The sequence below is a fragment of the Drosophila willistoni genome, assembly GCF_018902025.1.
Source record: "Drosophila willistoni isolate 14030-0811.24 chromosome 2R unlocalized genomic scaffold, UCI_dwil_1.1 Seg200, whole genome shotgun sequence".
In the NCBI taxonomy this organism is placed as follows: Eukaryota; Metazoa; Arthropoda; class Insecta; order Diptera; family Drosophilidae; genus Drosophila; species Drosophila willistoni.
Window position 1 is genome coordinate 7,710,465 of NW_025814051.1, and position 16,983 is coordinate 7,727,447.

At 34.8% G+C, this 16,983-nt stretch overlaps 1 protein-coding gene and 1 long non-coding RNA gene across 3 annotated transcripts; one reads left to right on the forward strand and one right to left on the reverse strand.

Moving 5' to 3' along the window:
- Window positions 1-1,018: 1,018 nt before the first annotated feature.
- On the reverse strand, window positions 1,019-2,075 carry LOC124460398. Of its 2 annotated transcripts, none has more exons than XR_006954307.1 (3): window positions 2,018-2,075; window positions 1,406-1,827; window positions 1,019-1,311 (listed from the first exon to the last, which is right to left on the reverse strand). It is a non-coding gene; the product is annotated as an uncharacterized LOC124460398 (long non-coding RNA). The 2 variants fall into 2 exon arrangements; XR_006954308.1 differs by having other exon boundaries at window positions 1,406-1,731; window positions 2,018-2,065.
- A 381-nt stretch (window positions 2,076-2,456) lies between these two features.
- Window positions 2,457-3,810, forward strand: LOC6643560 (outer mitochondrial transmembrane helix translocase). The gene has a single exon (XM_002066437.4). It carries the CDS (start codon window positions 2,590-2,592, stop codon window positions 3,718-3,720), a length of 1,131 nt encoding a protein of 376 aa, XP_002066473.1. The 5' UTR covers window positions 2,457-2,589; the 3' UTR covers window positions 3,721-3,810.
- Window positions 3,811-16,983: the final 13,173 nt, after the last annotated feature.

Consider the following 16,983-nt stretch of genomic DNA (forward strand, 5'->3'; position numbering starts at 1 on the left):
GAAAAAGGCAAAATTAAAAGGGAGAAGTTTGTCACAAATAAATTTAAGTATCGGCACACTTTGGCTATGATTGGAATGGAAATGGAATTCGCTTAAAGCATATGAGAATTACTCAAAGTTGCAGCGAATAAACATTGCGTTTTCTATGTATTTTGTTTTTATTTTACAAATTTTAAAAACTCGTTATTATAAATATCCAGTTCAAGGGAAAACAAGTTTTACAATTAGCGGTCTGAACTCTTAAAATAAGTACGTTAAACCCCTCTCATCTAGATCATTAAATTGAACTGAAGATTGCCTTCAAGTCTAGCGTTTTGACAATATTTACAATAAACAAGGATATACGATTTTTTTTTTGTCCAAATAAATAAAAAAGAGTCGTTTAAAAAGAAAACTGTGCAAATGCATTAAGTAAATGTAAAAAAAACATGTTCGGGCAGACTCCTTATCTGACAAATATTATTTGGCTTTGGCTTGGCTTTATGTAATTGAACTTAAGTAATACAGAGAACAATAAAAACAACGAATAACAAATATCACCCACTGTTTGCATTGTTCTCTCTGTATTACTTTAATTCAATAGAAAGAAAATTTAAAGTAGAAAATGTTTGAAAAAATATTACTGAAAAGATTTCAATGGCAATGAAAAACAAATAAAAATTCTTTAAATTGTAAAAGCTTTTCATAATCACAACAAAGAAACCATTCAAACTTAATCCAAGAGTGTATCAACTTATTAAAAATAAATAAAATATATAAATTGATTAATCAATTAATTTTAATGTTTAAGTGAACTAAGCACAATTTCGATTTTTAATCCTTCTGGCCAGCTTTGTCTATAGACGGCCAATAATGAAAACAAAAGTCTGCAGAAAATCTTTTACTCTCCTGACAGTTAAATCTTAGCCAATTAAGTAGTAAATCTGTTAATTCATTCCTGGAAATATTTTTAATAAAGGAAAACTAAACTAAATGCGTTTGCTATTGTTTTGTCTTTCCAGTACTTTGTATTGTTTGTTTTAAGGGGGTTTCATTTTGGGTGGGTTAGTTAGTGTCTGCCACCTGACCAAAGCAAGAAAAATCGAAAAAGAAGGCCAAAAATAAAACAAAGCAAAAAGGGGACTGATCTACTTCTTCTGCTGTTGGCTTTGGCAAACTTTTTTCGGCCAGACCCAATCCAATCCAATTCAGACCAGGCCAGGCCAGACATTGTGTTGAGTAATTCTTTTGTAATGCGGAAGGAAGCACGATACAACGGAGCACAGCGACTTCCGACAGTCATGAAGATTGAAGAAACTCGGAGGAGGGAACCTAGCACAATAAAAAAAAATGAAAGAAAAAAAAACACCAATATAAGTAAAACGGAAAACAAAAAACAAACTTTAAGACAAAGCGCATAACTGACCTACGTTCGCTTCGTTGAATTGGTGGGAGGTAAAGATAAATTGCTGCAGTGTTTAGTTAATACTTCTGAGCGACCATCACCACCTCCTTCCCCTTTATGCACCCTTTGCCTTGGCTTTTGCGTTTCTGGTCTTTGCTGCGTTCAATATTACGAAGCTAGAACAAGGAATAGCAGCAGCAGCTGGCTGGACAAGTTTATCTTTTGTTACATTGACTTCCGCTAAAAAGATGCTAAACTAGAAAACACTTTTTTGCTTGCATTTGCTATCCAGGTTCAGGTCCATGTCCATGTTCACGATGCCAAGTCAAGTCCTCCAAAGTCTTCTTCTGTCCAGAAGGCAAAGGCAAACAGGAAAAGTTAAACAGAAATTAAGCGCAGCTGGGTACGACTTTCTCTAGGAACACTGAAAGAAACTGAAAGAGCTAAACCAGGATAATTATATCCTTGACCCTGAGTTCAGTGGTTTCAAAAAGAAATTCTCCTAACAAAACCTATCATAGCAATTCAGTTTCCTGGATCGATCCAAAAAGATTTTTGAGTCGATATATGTGAATCATATTTTCATTTCTTCGTGATTCTAAATTAGAAAAAACTGTAAATTATAATATTTACCTAATTATTATTATCCAGTTTAAAAGGTCCACAATATCTCCATCAAAGTTAATTTTACAGCTAGAATACATTAAATGAAGAAAAAAAGCACAAAATAATAATAAATGCACTTAATTCGAAAAGCTTTTACATGTATTGGCATAATAATTCAATTGCGCCATCTGTCAAATGGGTTATTTGTGACATCGTTAGTGGAGAGTGGCAAGAGACATTTTATCTGTTAATAAAATTAATTGATTCACTTAATTAAATGATTAATTCTCACTTGAAATTATATATGGACTTACCACATTTTTCCACACAGCGCGTTTGATTTCTTTTTTTTTAGTGATGAACAATTGTCGATAGATATTTGGCTTTGCATTTTTATCAGAAACATTCTCCGACTCGACCTGTCAAGCAAACATTCATCGACTTTAATGTCAGTGTTCTCATCAATCTCAAGGAACATTGTCAATCAGCTTTTGAAAAATAAGAATTAATAAAATTTTTCTTCCTTTTTTTGGTTTTGATTTTTGCTTGCTATCGTTTTGAGTTTCGTTTTGTAGAAATTAAAACATTGTAAAAGGATTATGGACTCGCCGGAAATAACTCGTGGACAGGTGATGGGCCTGGTGGTAAGAGTCTGCATTGTGACAGCGATTACGTATTACAGTGCCAAGTGGATGATTGGCTCCATGGATCCAAATAGTAAGGCACGCAAGAAGGCCAAACAGCAGGCAGAACAGCAGTTAAAAAAATTGAATTCATTGAAGCCTGCGGCGGGAACAAAAATCAAATTTCGAGCACGTGACTTCAACGAACACGAGGTGATGATTGCCTCACATTTGGTGACACCCGATGAAATCGATGTGAATTGGTCGGATGTAGCCGGATTGGATGCCATCATACAGGAACTAAGGGAATCTGTGGTAATGCCTGTGCGACATCGTGAGCTCTTCAAGCGATCCAAGCTGTTTCGTGCCCCCAAGGGAGTGCTCCTTCATGGTCCGCCGGGTTGTGGTAAAACTCTGATTGCCAAGGCCATAGCCAAGGAGGCGGATATGCGATTCATTAATCTGGATGTCGGCGTTCTAACTGACAAATGGTATGGCGAGAGTCAAAAACTGGCCACAGCTGTCTTCACCTGTGCTAAAAAACTTCAGCCCTGCATCATCTTCATCGATGAAATTGAGAGTTTTCTGCGTGCTCGCGGCGTGGCCGACCACGAGGCAACGGCAATGATGAAAACACAGTTCATGTTGCAATGGGATGGCCTCATCAGCGATGGCAATAGCATTGTCATAGTGTTGGGTGCCACCAATCGTCCGCAGGACTTGGACAAAGCCATATTGAGACGCATGCCAGCTCAATTCCATATCGGACCACCAGGTGAAGTTCAACGAAAAGCCATACTACAACTGATTCTGCAAAAGGAGCAGCTTGACTCCGCGGTGAATCTTCGTCAATTGGCCAGAGGAACTGTTGGTTTTTCTGGTTCGGATCTAAAGGAATTGTGTCGTCATGCCTCCATGTACCGAATGCGTGAGTTTATGCGCGAAAGAGTATCAAAGGACAATCAACCGGACAATGAGGAAAACCTTGATGATGCCTCAGATCAGTTGGTTATCAGCATGGATGATTTGGTCAAATCATTAAGCTCAATGAAAGCCTCTAAGATACGTATATGCAATGTGTTTGAAAAAGATCCAGAATTGGATTAAGATCCTTGTTCATCTTCAATAACAAGGTTTATCAACAAACTTAACAAATTGGTTTTCAATAACAACAATAAATATAATGAAAGAAAACTAGTTAATCATAGTTGAATTTTTGGTTAAATATCCATCGAAAACTATGTATTTAAATAGTATTTTTTATGTAGTCTACAAGAAAGAAAAAATATGTTAACATTTTATTGCAATAGAAACGAATGAAGACTAAATTCAAAAATAACGACCATCAGTTAGTCTTAAAAAATTCTCTCAGTGCATTTCTGCCCATCATAGATGTTACTGGTCTTTATTCTTGCTTCACCTCATTCTGCCAGTCTTGGATTCTTAAATTTTTTTTTTTTTGTATAGTTTTTTATTTTTTGTTGTCCATCTACCAGCATCCAATATTTTGCACATTTCATAGCATGCATGAAGTGTTTTTACGTTCATGAAGAGCCAACGTAAAAGCAAAAGAAATAAAGAAAAATGTAAGAGATAAAGAGAGCGTGAGAAAGACAGAGAAAGAGAGAGAAACTGAGCAAAGTGAGATAGAGGGTAGAAAGAAAACAAAAAAGAACAAGAAATCAAAATAACAACAGCTACAATAACAACAACAACAACAACGAAATCTTTTATGTAAAATTGAATATTCATAAGTTGTGCCACAGTAGCTGGAGCCTAACTGCAGGCCTCTGCCTGTATGTGTGTGTGTTTGAGTGTGTATGTGTGTGCCTCTGTTTGTTGTCGCTGCTGGTGGCGGTGGGGGGGCAGAAGCAAACGTTCGCATAGCCAGTTGATTGTTTTTGTGTGTAGTTTGGTTTGGCTGAGTGAACCTGCAGACGCAGAGACACACACACACGCTGATAACGCACACACTCGCACATACACCGCACCCACACATGCATCCACTCGGGTAAAAGTTGCCGTTGTTTGCTATTTTGTCATGCAAATTGTATTTATTGCGGCGAAAAAAGCAACAACAACAACTGCTGGTAGAGCACGTGGGAAAAGGGCTAGAAGGGTGGCAAGTGTAGGGGGGCTTACAGAAAGAAGTAGACAACGCCACGCCATAGTAATTGTTTGCTATTTGTCATTGTGTGTGTGTGTGCGCTGCATAGTAAACAAGAAAATTGACTGCCAGTGGCGGCATTTCTCGCATTTCTATGCAGCAGCAACCAAAGAAGCAACAACAACAACAACAGTAGTTACATAGAAGTAACAATCCCAACCACAGCCATACAAAAGTCAAGATGGCCAACACACACGGGCCAAAAATATGCGAAAAACCAAATTATCATTGTGCCTGCTGGCGGCTTTGGCGTATGGCTGACGCCTAGCTCCATGCGCTGAAAAGTATGCTACAATTTGCACGCAAATTACAAATATTCAAATGTCCGCAAAAAGAAAATCACGAAATGCCTACACAAATTTCATCGATACAAAACGTATTGTATTGAGGAATTAACTGAACTAATTTGATATTATATTAGCCATCGACGAAGTGGCAAATAGGAGAATTTAGCAAACCGCTGCACACATAATCTTACATCAGTGAACCTTTTCATTATTTGGATAGACAGATACAATTTTGCTTTCACCAACAAGTTCCAAGAAAAAATTTCTGAAAAAAACTTAAATCTCAAAGTTAAATCTTAAGAAACTGATTTTGTACTAGAGCCCAATGTGAAAATTGGCATTTTGGACTTGATGACTGAGTTGGTTTTGTTATATTCGAATAGTTGAAAACTCATTTGCAATTTAAACTCAATAAAATGCTAAACTAAGCATCCCAACCAACCCAATCGTTCCGCAAAATGAGGATATAAATTTTATAGCAGACTTTAAGTTTCTACACAAGATTCGTGGCTTGTTTTACGATTGTGATTTTTATTTGCCACACGTTGCCATTCCACTTTGCCTAATCATCATTAACATCATCATCATCGTCATTGTCATCGTTCTCACAATCATCATTCCGGGTGGTTCATCAAAAAACTTTGATGGATTTGTCTTTGGTCTCGAGAGTGGAGATTATGTTAATAGTCAAGTTTGGAATTAGCCTAGCAAAAGGATTTCATTTGGCGTGCATTGCATTAAAATTTATTGACTGAAATGGCTTTTTATATGACATGACTATGAGTTTGCTTAAGGAATAGACATACCAGACAGAGCCACTAACTGCATATATGTAGATATGAGTACTCACACACACACACACACACATGCTGAGTATGTAAATTGATTGTGGGCAAGCAGTGGAAATCATTTTCTTGCCGACGGCAGAGTGAACTTTATGACATCGACATAAACCTTAAATGCAATCCTAAGTTTATATGTCTACGCAAATCAAATTAGAACAGTAAATTAGACTACCCAAAATGAAAAGGCAAAAACTTGGTTTACTGTGGAAAAAGGAACAAGCCACTGAAAGACTTGTCACTTGTGCTGTATGCGGTTTCAATCAGCATCGTCATTCGTTCAAGGAGTTCAATTTATGCTTTTAAGAGAAATTTAAAATTTAAATTTTAAATTGAATTATTTTTGAACATTCGCTGCCGGCAGAGGTTGAACCGATTTATATTGATTGTAACTTGTGTTCTGAGGTTTTATATTAAATACTAACATAGTAGTAAATTTCATGGGGATACTCCAGTTTTTATGAAAGTGTTTCTTCTAGAGCTATATGATATAGTGCTCCGATCCCGACAATTTTCATTCTTCATCTTACCCGGGTCAAATTTCAAGTGTCATCCATTGGGATGAGCTTTTATGATGGCTGAGTAAAACGCATACGCACCGACGGACGGACGGACAGACGGACATGGCTATATCGACTCAGCTTCTCATGCTGATCAAGAATATATATACTTTATGGGGTCGGAAACGTCTCCTTCTGTGCGTTACAAACATCTGACCAAATTTATAATACTCTCTACAAGGGTATAATAAGCCTTACTACTAGATTAGTATCATGATTACCTTTGATAATACTTGCTTATTGTCATTTCAGAATAGATTGCAAATAAGAATAAATATAATAAAAAGGAAAAACTTTGGATTTTAAGGCCTCTCTACTCCAATTTAATTGCTATTATCTCTTGAATGATGAAGAAAGTAAAATTTAGGGATTTATTTTATAACTTTTTTTACTGTGAAGTGTAGGGTATTTTAATTAGGTTTAGTTAGGCGATTAGAGTAACAATAAACACAATTATTCAAGGGCAAATTACAAAGTTTTTGATCGTCTTCCTTACATCATTATGTTATTATGTCATTATGTCATTATTACATTACGAAAGGTCTTTTATTCAACCCAATTCGCTTCTCTCTTGACTGCGTCTTCTTACTGAATTCGATCTGTCCTTTCTTGTCAATCATTCTGTAGGACCTCCTGGACCCAATTCAACATTAGTTATGTTCATGTTTGTATCTTATTTATCTTTAACAGATCTTATAAATATTTAAAAGCTGAAATATTTACAGATAATTTTTACTCTTATATTTACAATCGAAAATTGTCTGTCGGCAGTCAATAAAATTTCAAACGATGTTTGTAGAATGTCACATACCTTTTATACTCTCCTTTGGACCATGTAAGGCGCTCTTGCAATCTTTCTTGACACATGTAATTGTATTTATTTAATGATACTAAATGTTCTTTGCCACTTGAAACATCAACTTTTTCCTGTCACATGTTTGTATCATTTTAATTAATATTTTTCTCGATACTTGATAAACTTGGTTAATTTATGAATGGGCGCTTAATGCGTGGCATGTATATTTAGAATTGTTGACAATTATTTTGAAATACTTTGAAGTGGAGACTTGTGCAGAAAATTTATTGAATTATTAATTAACTGCAATTGCGTAATGAAAAATTGAATACTATTTCTGTCATCGAGTGGTGAGAATAAAGGGAGGTAGAGAGAGCGACAGAGACAGAGACAGAGAGTTGTGCATCATTAAATTATTTTAATTGCATTCATAATTTAATTGATTTCCACCGCACACACATACAAACATACATACAGTTTTACCGCCAACAAGTGCGTTGGCTTAGAATAATTGATGACATTTGACATTAATTACACTTTACAATTCAACTTTAAATATTTAATTGTAAAAATTGCAATTGGCAGTGCTGTTGTGCTGGCTTTAACTAATTTCATTATTTGGCATTAATCATGCGCCGCCTGTTAATAAATATTAATGGTAGCCAGCCAATGGCTGATTTTAGCCATAAAACTGCAACAACATTTGCATTAAAATGTCCTGATTTATGGTTTACAACGATGAAAATGCAAAATACAGAGAACCAAAGACAAAAAAAAAAAAAACCGTGAGACAAAACCAACAAGTTCATTTAACGAATAATGGCAAAAAACAAAAAAAAAATGCCTATGTGTATGTATTTGTTTGTGTGTATGTACATAAACTGGTTGGTGGAAAAAAACGCGAATAGCAATTAATTATATTGTGATAAAATTTGTTGCTAAAGGGCTAAACATAACTTTTGAATACTCTGAAAACGAAAATGTTCTCAAATGAAATGAAATTTTAAGAAATAATTTAACAAGTACCAATAAAATTTAACCAAAGAAGTTTTAATGCACAATTTTATAAAAACTAGAAGTGCGGTAATGTATAATTATAGACTTGCTTTAATGTTTTGTTAAAAAATAAAAATGTTTTAGTTCAAATTGCTATAAATTTTTTAAAATAAATTAACTTTACGTTTATTTGATTAAGTTTATTTAATAAGTTTAGCAATTCTCTCTTTTTATCTTCAAATAATTATCATGATGATGGAAACCTTGCTAATATAAATCCACATAAAGTTAATTTATTTCCGTGCCAAAGTTCTAAATCAAAACTCATGTAAATCCATTTAAATAAATATTTATTTGCTTAATCTGCTTAGCCAGTTGATTTCAATTCATTGGTGCCTCGTTTACTATTTGCATCCCCTGTAAATTCAATTTCTATTTCATATTTGATTAAATAAATGTGTTTTACATAAATAGTTTTTGTTTCTTACTCTTATTTCTTTCTTTGGTTGCCTGTTTTGTTTTATTTTGTTTACTTCAATTGAGCTTATTTGTTTAAGTCTATCTTATAAATAATTTATAATCGTTTAAGCCCATAAAATTTGTGCCTTTATTGCATTTAATTTAATTTTTTATTTATGTTTTCTTTGCCTTAGTTACAATATTAATTTGTTTTCTTCAATTTGTTTTTGCATTTTCAGTTTTTTAATATTTGTTTATTTTGTTAAAAAATTTGTTAAAACAATTTGGTTTATGAGTTATGATAATCATGAAATTTTCTTAAATTTTTTACCCAGAAGTTGCCTTTTATTATTTTATCACTAATTAAACATTCTCAATTAGGTTTTCTCAACATTTTTCAGTTTCTCCATGTTCATTCTTAACTGTTTTCTTTTGATAGGGTATTTGCAATCGTTTTAGACTTACTGTTTCAATTTTGGTGGCCATTTGTTGCATTCGGTGCCAAATAGTTACAGTCTCTTTGCGCCAGTTTCTGTTGCTGGTCATTAAATGCATCTGCGAACGAGCCAAAAAAAAAATATTAAAACCTCAACGAGTTGAAGAGACACCAAAGAGAGTTGAAAAAAATTGTACATCCATATACCCCAAACACCCACACTCACACACACACACATATATACATTTGCAATGTGGTTGGAGAATAGGCAGAAGGGAGAATTCTTTGCTTTTGCCCTGACCATTTCTATTTCCTTTGGGCATTTCTAGAGAAATTTGCATATTTCATGGGAAAATGTATAAAATTCATATTTATAAATCTTTTAACTGAACACAAACAAAAAAAAAACGGGACACATCAAAAAGCCAACGCACTAAAGAGAAGAGAACACAGAAAAGCGAGATGAAGAGAGAGAAGTAAAAAATGTGCAAATAGGAAATGAAAATGGTAACAAAACAAAACAAAAAAAATAAAAAAATATAAAAAAATGGCAAAGCGGCAACACAGCCAAAAATGATGCAACATTCACACTTGCCACATGAAAAGTACAGAACGGGAGAGAAAAAGAGACGTAAAAAATGTGTTGCAAGTCACAGACTGAATGAATGCGAATGAATATGAGTTTGCCACACAATAAAAATTGCGCTAGAAGAACTAGCGCAAAAATGAAAAGAAACGAAACGAATCGGAACGCTCCGGCATGGCGCTGAGATTTTTCATTTTTGGCCAACGTCCCAAAAACCCGTCTCTAACTTCAACTTTAACATCAACTCCAGCTATAACAACATCTCCAGCCAGGGGCAACAGTTGCGACAGTCAAAGTAAAAAGGCAACGCGTGTTGCATGCAACTGCAAAGTGGCCCAACCGGACAACGGACCTAGGCTGCTCTATGGACCACCACCAGGCTGCATTTATTAGCAAACAAAAAAACCCGTAAAGAAACTCCAAAAAAAAAGATTTTTCTTTACTTTTTAGTCACATACACATACACACACACACATACAGGTCTTTATATTTTTAGCTGTTGTTGTGGCTGGCGTTTTTATTTATTTATTTTCCTATTTCTTCGTTTTTTTTTTTTTTGGGCATATGAATAATAAATAAGTTTTGGTCACTTGGTTTTTGTTGGTTTTTATTCATAATAAAGAAGTTAAAGTGAGAATTACTAGCCAAAATAAAGCCGACAATGCAATACTCTATGTTTCTAGAAATCAGAATCATGGGCTTTGATAATACAATATCATTATTCTCACTAATTCCTAAATCCGGACTTTTTTTTTGATGCATCAAAATCTTTCGCATTCTTACCAAAATAAAAAGAATTTGCATAAAATATCAAACTAATTGTTCTATACTATTATGCTCACTTTGAAAATGGACAACAAAATTCACCCAAAAATATCTTTAACACGAATTCAGTTAAAATTGTTTAGTTTAAGGTAACGCAACATTAAATATCCATTCAATCTTATTGACAACAAATATTTAATGTTGCGTTATCTAAAACTCAAAGAATTTAACTTAACTCAAGTAAGGGAGATTTTTAAGAGTTATTTTCATCCAGTTAGGCTGAATGCTAATATGATTGTAAGATTTACAATTAATTATAACAAAATGTTATGAGCATTGAGCTACATAGTAAGAAAACTTGTTCGAAAACTAAATTGAAGAATAAAATATAGATAAAAGAACTTCCAAAAAATAAAATACAGACACAACTTTAAGATTCTTCCTAATTTAAAAAAAAAACATGAATTTGTGTTTAGTATCTGCGTTTAATACCGGTAGGAGAAACTTTTTGACCCCTTCTTCTAATTGAAATAAAATAAAGTAACGTCAATTGTTTTTCACTATTTTTTTTATCATGCTCATTTTCTTATTTTCGCTCTTATACCAAATTTCATTTAATAATATTAAAAAGTTCAAATGTATTTCACACATTACTCTTCTAATTGAACTAACCCTTTGTAAAAACTTCATCTAATTAGCATAAAATTTCCACATGGATTCTTGTTTGCTTATGTTGGACATAGAATTCCACGATGCAAAGCATTTGCAAAGCTAATATGCCCTTTTGTTTCTTACATTGGCATTTCTAAAAGTTATGCTCACCATTTTATATGCATTTGAAATTCATAACATTTTTATTACTAGGCATTGGCGACTGCAAGTCAAGTTAGATGGTAGCAAGCGATGAAACAGTGTACGGAGTGAGATGCATAAAATTTGTAGCATACTTTGCAGCGCACGCCACTTTTTATTTGCCTTTGTCGAAAGAGAGAGAGAGAGAGACAGAGTAAGTAAATGAAGAAGGGGAGATAGACAGAGAAATACGAGCAAGAGCGAAAGAGAGAGAGAGAGCAGAAAGGAGAAATTCAGAGCTTTTGGTATTTTAATTTTTGCCAGGCACGCGTTGCCTGCGTGTGACTTTTCGTCCAAGCTAAAATTAGCGTAACACACACACACACACCCGCACACACACACACACATATCCTTTCAACCAACTACACCCGCACACAACACACACACATTTGCACATAGATGTTTAAGGCGTTGACGTTGCACTTTTCACTGCTAGATGGTAAGAAGTTTTTAGCTCCAAAGTTTCAAAGATGCTTAAAAAATAAAGTGAGCAAAGATATGGTGGAGTATGAGCACAACGAGAGAGTGAGAGAGGGGGAAGGGCAAACGTGAAAAGCAGCCTTGTCATCAAGTCTTCTAGCCATGGCTACAAATTTGCCTAGGACCTGCCCTCAAATTCCTCTCCCCCACTATGCATCTATGCTCTATATCTATATGATGACTATCTTTTCCCCAAGAAGATGGAAAGACGCCGCGGCGTCTGCTACCTAATTAGCGTTGACTTGATGCAACTCGCTGCTGCTGATGCTGCTGCCGACGCTTCGTTAAATGCGCATGTGACATTGTGTACATGAAACAATTATGCAACATTTACGCGCGTAACTCATAAAAATTTCTGTCTCTATATTTGACGAGTTTTAGTTTGCAGCCCAACAAAATTTTAAAGAGGAACACAATTTATGAGCAAAGCAAATCAATAAAATTCTAAATATATCCACCAAAAATTGAGTCATTATGTGAATAATTCAGATTTGACCATTAAAAACTTTATTCTACCATTTGGTAGAAAGCAATGAACTGCAATGTGTACAATGAAAATCAGGTGTTTGTTCCTCAATTCAGTTTGTTCAGGTTAAACAGATTTATTATAGAATAACAAATTTGTATGTTCCAATACAAAATTTAATTCTAATCAAATAATCTCTAGAACCATATGGGATCAAGATTTTCGCTGCCTACTATTGGAACAATTTCAGTTACTGTCTACAATTATCATTATCATCGAAAGGAAAAAAGAAAGAAAAAAAGTTTGATTCCTTTTACTTAACATCTTTTAATGATTTTAACGAACTGAAATAATTACTAATGAAAATGCTTAGCACTCTGGAACAGATGATGCATAATCAAGATTTAAGCAAACAATTAATCACCTATTTTTATTAAATGAGCCACGTTTATATGCTATATAGTTGTTAAATCTCTGACCAACAAAAATCGTATGCTCATTTACTGCAATTTAAACACTGAGCGAGCATTACAAACGAATTGCATAAGAGCGGAAACGGAAAAAAAAATCAACGGAACACTGCCCACACAGCAAAAAACGAAATTTTGCGCTGACTTCATTAAAAATAAAAAGCGAACAAAAGAGAATAAAATTTTCTAGAGGCAGAAGGGGGAAAGAGAAATAGAAAAGTGCAAGCAAATTCACAGACTTGGCAAAATGAATGAGTCTGGTCTTGTTCTACATCCCAACAGCCTTCGATTGAGTTCGATTCGTTTGGCTATTGTAAAATGGCCAGACCAAGAGCTAAGCCAATAATCAAGTCAATTGGAAGGGCCAAGAAGAAGCCAGGCAGTAGAGGTTTTTGACCAGGGGGCGGTAGCTAATTTATTACGAGCATTTAACAAGCATACTCTAGGGGGCTCTCTCAGGAGTCCGCTTTGATTTATTAGGTGTTTGGTTTAAAAGAAAAAAAAACGGAAGCAAACGAAGCCAACAGAAAGAAAAGAACAAAAGAACGGAATGAACAAAAAAAAGAATTCAGAAACAGGCAGGCGGACAGCTGGACACCCGGAAAATGCCGAAACACTAATGTGAATGTAATTTGTAGTTAATGTGTTGTTGGTGGGCATGTGGGCGGTCTAGTTGAGGCATTTTAATTGCTCAAACAAAATCGACGGCCCACCAAGCAGAAGCAGCAGCAAGGGATAGCAAGCACAGGGCAAGCGAAATAAAAAGGAAGTCTCCCCTTGGCCTTCGTCTCGCTTAACGTTCTACATTCCAAGAAAACCCAAAAAACAACGCCCGTCACAAGTGTCTCAGTCAATTTATGCGGTATAAAGCATAAATTTCACGGTTGCCGCATTATGTTCTAGTTCCGGTTTTTTATCTTTTCTTGTTCCCTGCTTTTCAGTCCTTTGTTTACTGATGGGGCGAGAATTGGTGCAGCGTGTGAATATAAATCGGCAAATTTTCGCGCGAATATTCTTGAAAGAACAATGAAACTTGATTTAGTGATAGAATCAAAGTGGAAAGATAAAATATATTATATATCCCCCCTGCTTTTTTACTCCTTGGCAAACTAAATTATATACAAAAAACTTTAAAGTTATGATTCTAGGGCATCTAAAAGACCTAAAGGGTATTAACAGCATGTGTAAGTTTGATCTTTAGCTCCAATTCGAGTTAAGTCAATTTCTTTCTTTTGCACTTTGTTGTATCTACTTTATATTGAATGTAAAATCACAATGTTGAAATTCATCCGATTCGATTCGATGCTATTCGATTTCTTTTTTGTTCGGTTTGACTTCGTTTTTTGGCCGCTGTGTGGTGTCATCAGGCGGCTGGCCATTAAAGGTCATAAATCACAACATAGCATAGAAATAAATCAACCCTTTTATTATCAACACATCGCAATGTTTGTTATCGAAAGGGTTATTTATAGTGCTCCAGGGAGTGAGAAACGGAATCAGGAACTGTGCGTCGTCCTTTGGTGGTTGAACCAAAAAAGCAAGAGAGGAGGGAGCAGGAGTTAAGTGTCAGTTGCCCTAGACCTGTTAATATAAACGGAATTAAGTGCTCTTTTTCTCCCTCTCTCTCTCTCTGAACACAAAGCCATTCGTTGTAGTTCAAGGTTGTCTACCTCAACTCAGTCTTCTAAGCCTTCAAGCGTGCAAAATTTAAATGCCAAGTGCGTTGTAGTCATCGTGGTCGTCATTCATCGTTGTCGTCTATCCACTGTTAGAGAGCTCATTAGGTAAATCGCATTATTTGCTCATAAGAATATAAGTAAGTATATTTTGTAGTCATGCTCTGACAGTCGCATAAGAAGCAACTTCATTTGCTACCAATTGAAAGGCTAAAAAAAGGGAAGAGGCGCAACAGACAGAGGGATGTAGACATAGTCACTGGAGAGGTTGGCTTGTTGGTAAATGAATACATCATTAGCTGCATGAAATGTCCTTGTCAAATACACATACATACACCCACACACACACACACACATACACAACAAGAACAACAAACAACTACAAGTGGTTAAAGCCGACTGAGTGGCCTCAGTGCACAAGTACGAAAATGAGAACAGAAGGACCAGAGAATACCATGGCTGGCTTATGAGTCTTTACTTCGGTGGATCTGGTTCTATGGCTACTTAAATGGCTCAAGTTTGAAGTGCTTATGCAACTTGTTAACTAATTACGTGTACACACTCCCATAAACTTTTTCAATCACAATCAACGTAATAAAAATGTATATAAATAAAAGTTTATTCACAAACATTCGAAAAACAAAACCATTTTGCAAAACCATTTTCCAATGCTGAGTAAAGAAAAGAGAAATTGAAATGTAAAATCCATTTCGAAAAGCTAAAGAAAACACTTTTAGATACCTTGTGTCAATTGGTTATGCAACTGAGAGTTCTCCCATATGAATGAAGGGTTTCGCTTTTTAGATTTTTATACCCTTGCAAAAAGGGTATATTAATTTTGGTCAAAAGTGTGCAACGCATAGAAGGAAGCATCTCCGACCATATAAAGTATATATATTCTTGATCAGCACGACGAGACGAGTTCAAATAGCCATGTCCGTCCGTCCGTCCGTCCGTCCGTCCGTCCGTCCGTCCGTCCGTCCGTCCGTCCGTCCGTCCGTCCGTCCGTCCGTCCGTCTGGATCAACGCAAACTCCTCCTAGACCGTTGAAGCTACAGAGCTGAAATTTTGCATGCAGGCTTGTATATACTGCAGGCGTTGTATATCTCGGATTCAGCCGGATCGGATCACTATATCATATAGCTCCCATACAAATGGCAAAGTCACGAACAGTGACTTTTCTTAATAACTTCATTATTTTTTGAGCTATTGTCGTGAAATTTAATATTGGTAAGTTAATTTCACATATAAACGACTACGCCAAATTTGATCAAGATCGGGTGACTATATCATATAGCTCCCATAGGAACGATCTTTCGAAAACAGTGACTTTTATCAATAACTTCGTTACTTTTAATGCGATTGCTTTCAAATTAATTGTTTGTCAGTTTAATATATCTGGTAATGACTGTGCCAAATTTGATAAGGATCGGGTAACTATATCATATAGCTCCCATAGGAACAATCGGTGGAAAACAGTGACTTTGATCAATATCTTCGTTATTTCCTATGTAGGCCGTTCTTTCGCAAACATTAGCCTTTTTAGCTTAAACGTTTTTCCACTTTGATGGCTATAGGTAAGGAAAGAGTTACCAAAAAAATTGCAAGGGTATACAAACTTTGACGCGGTCGAAGTTAGCCCCGGCCCTCTGGTTTTCCTTATCGCTGGAACCATAAAGTACTTCAAGTTTTTCGCTCGTCATTAAGAAAAATTCCAATGCCATATCATGAAAATAAATATATTTCTTTAATTTGAAAACTTTGTACTTTTGACCACATTGCTTAAAATTTTAAGCATTTAATGACAATAAATTATTAAAGTAACTTAATTAAATATAATCAAAATTTAAAAAGTTAAACTCAAGATCGAAACCTAATCCGGGGCTATATATCCTCTCCCTGGTGTAGGTAAATAATACAAAAATGATCTTCAAAAGAGAAATATTTATATTTATTTATTATTAATTATAAAAGTTTAATCAAAAATCTGTGTGTAAGCTTTTAAATTATGTAAAATATCTGACGGCATATATACAACTGTTCTTTTAATCCATGTTTATCCTTTACTTGTTTATTTGAATACTTAAAAACTACCCTGCCTTCAACTTTAGACAATTTTTTTGAAAATTAATTGTTTTTAGACTGCTTAAAATGACTACTAAAGCTTTTTCTGCGGACTTTTATATAGAAAAGAGAAGTGTTATGTTAACATATTTCTAGTACAACAAATTTACATTTTAAATATATTTTGGTTGCAAATAGTTAAATAAATCATATAATCATAAATCATTAAACGTTTAACAATCAACAATTTTTTTTTTTAATTTTTCATTTTAATTTTATTGTCATTCTATTTGAGTTGCTTTGACAGATGTTGAATGATAGAGAAAAGCAATTCTTTATGAACAAATTTACAATATTTATTGGTTGAGTCAAATGCAATTAAGCTTTTTGCCCAAGCTTCTGTTTGGGTTTGAGTGTGTTTATGCTATAATTAATGGGCGTGGCCCATATCTTTGTATATGCATACCA

Coding starts and splice junctions, on each gene's coding strand:
- LOC6643560 (XM_002066437.4), top strand. CDS start 2,590: ATGGACTCGCCGGAAATAACTCGTGGACAGGTGATGGGCCTGGTGGTA.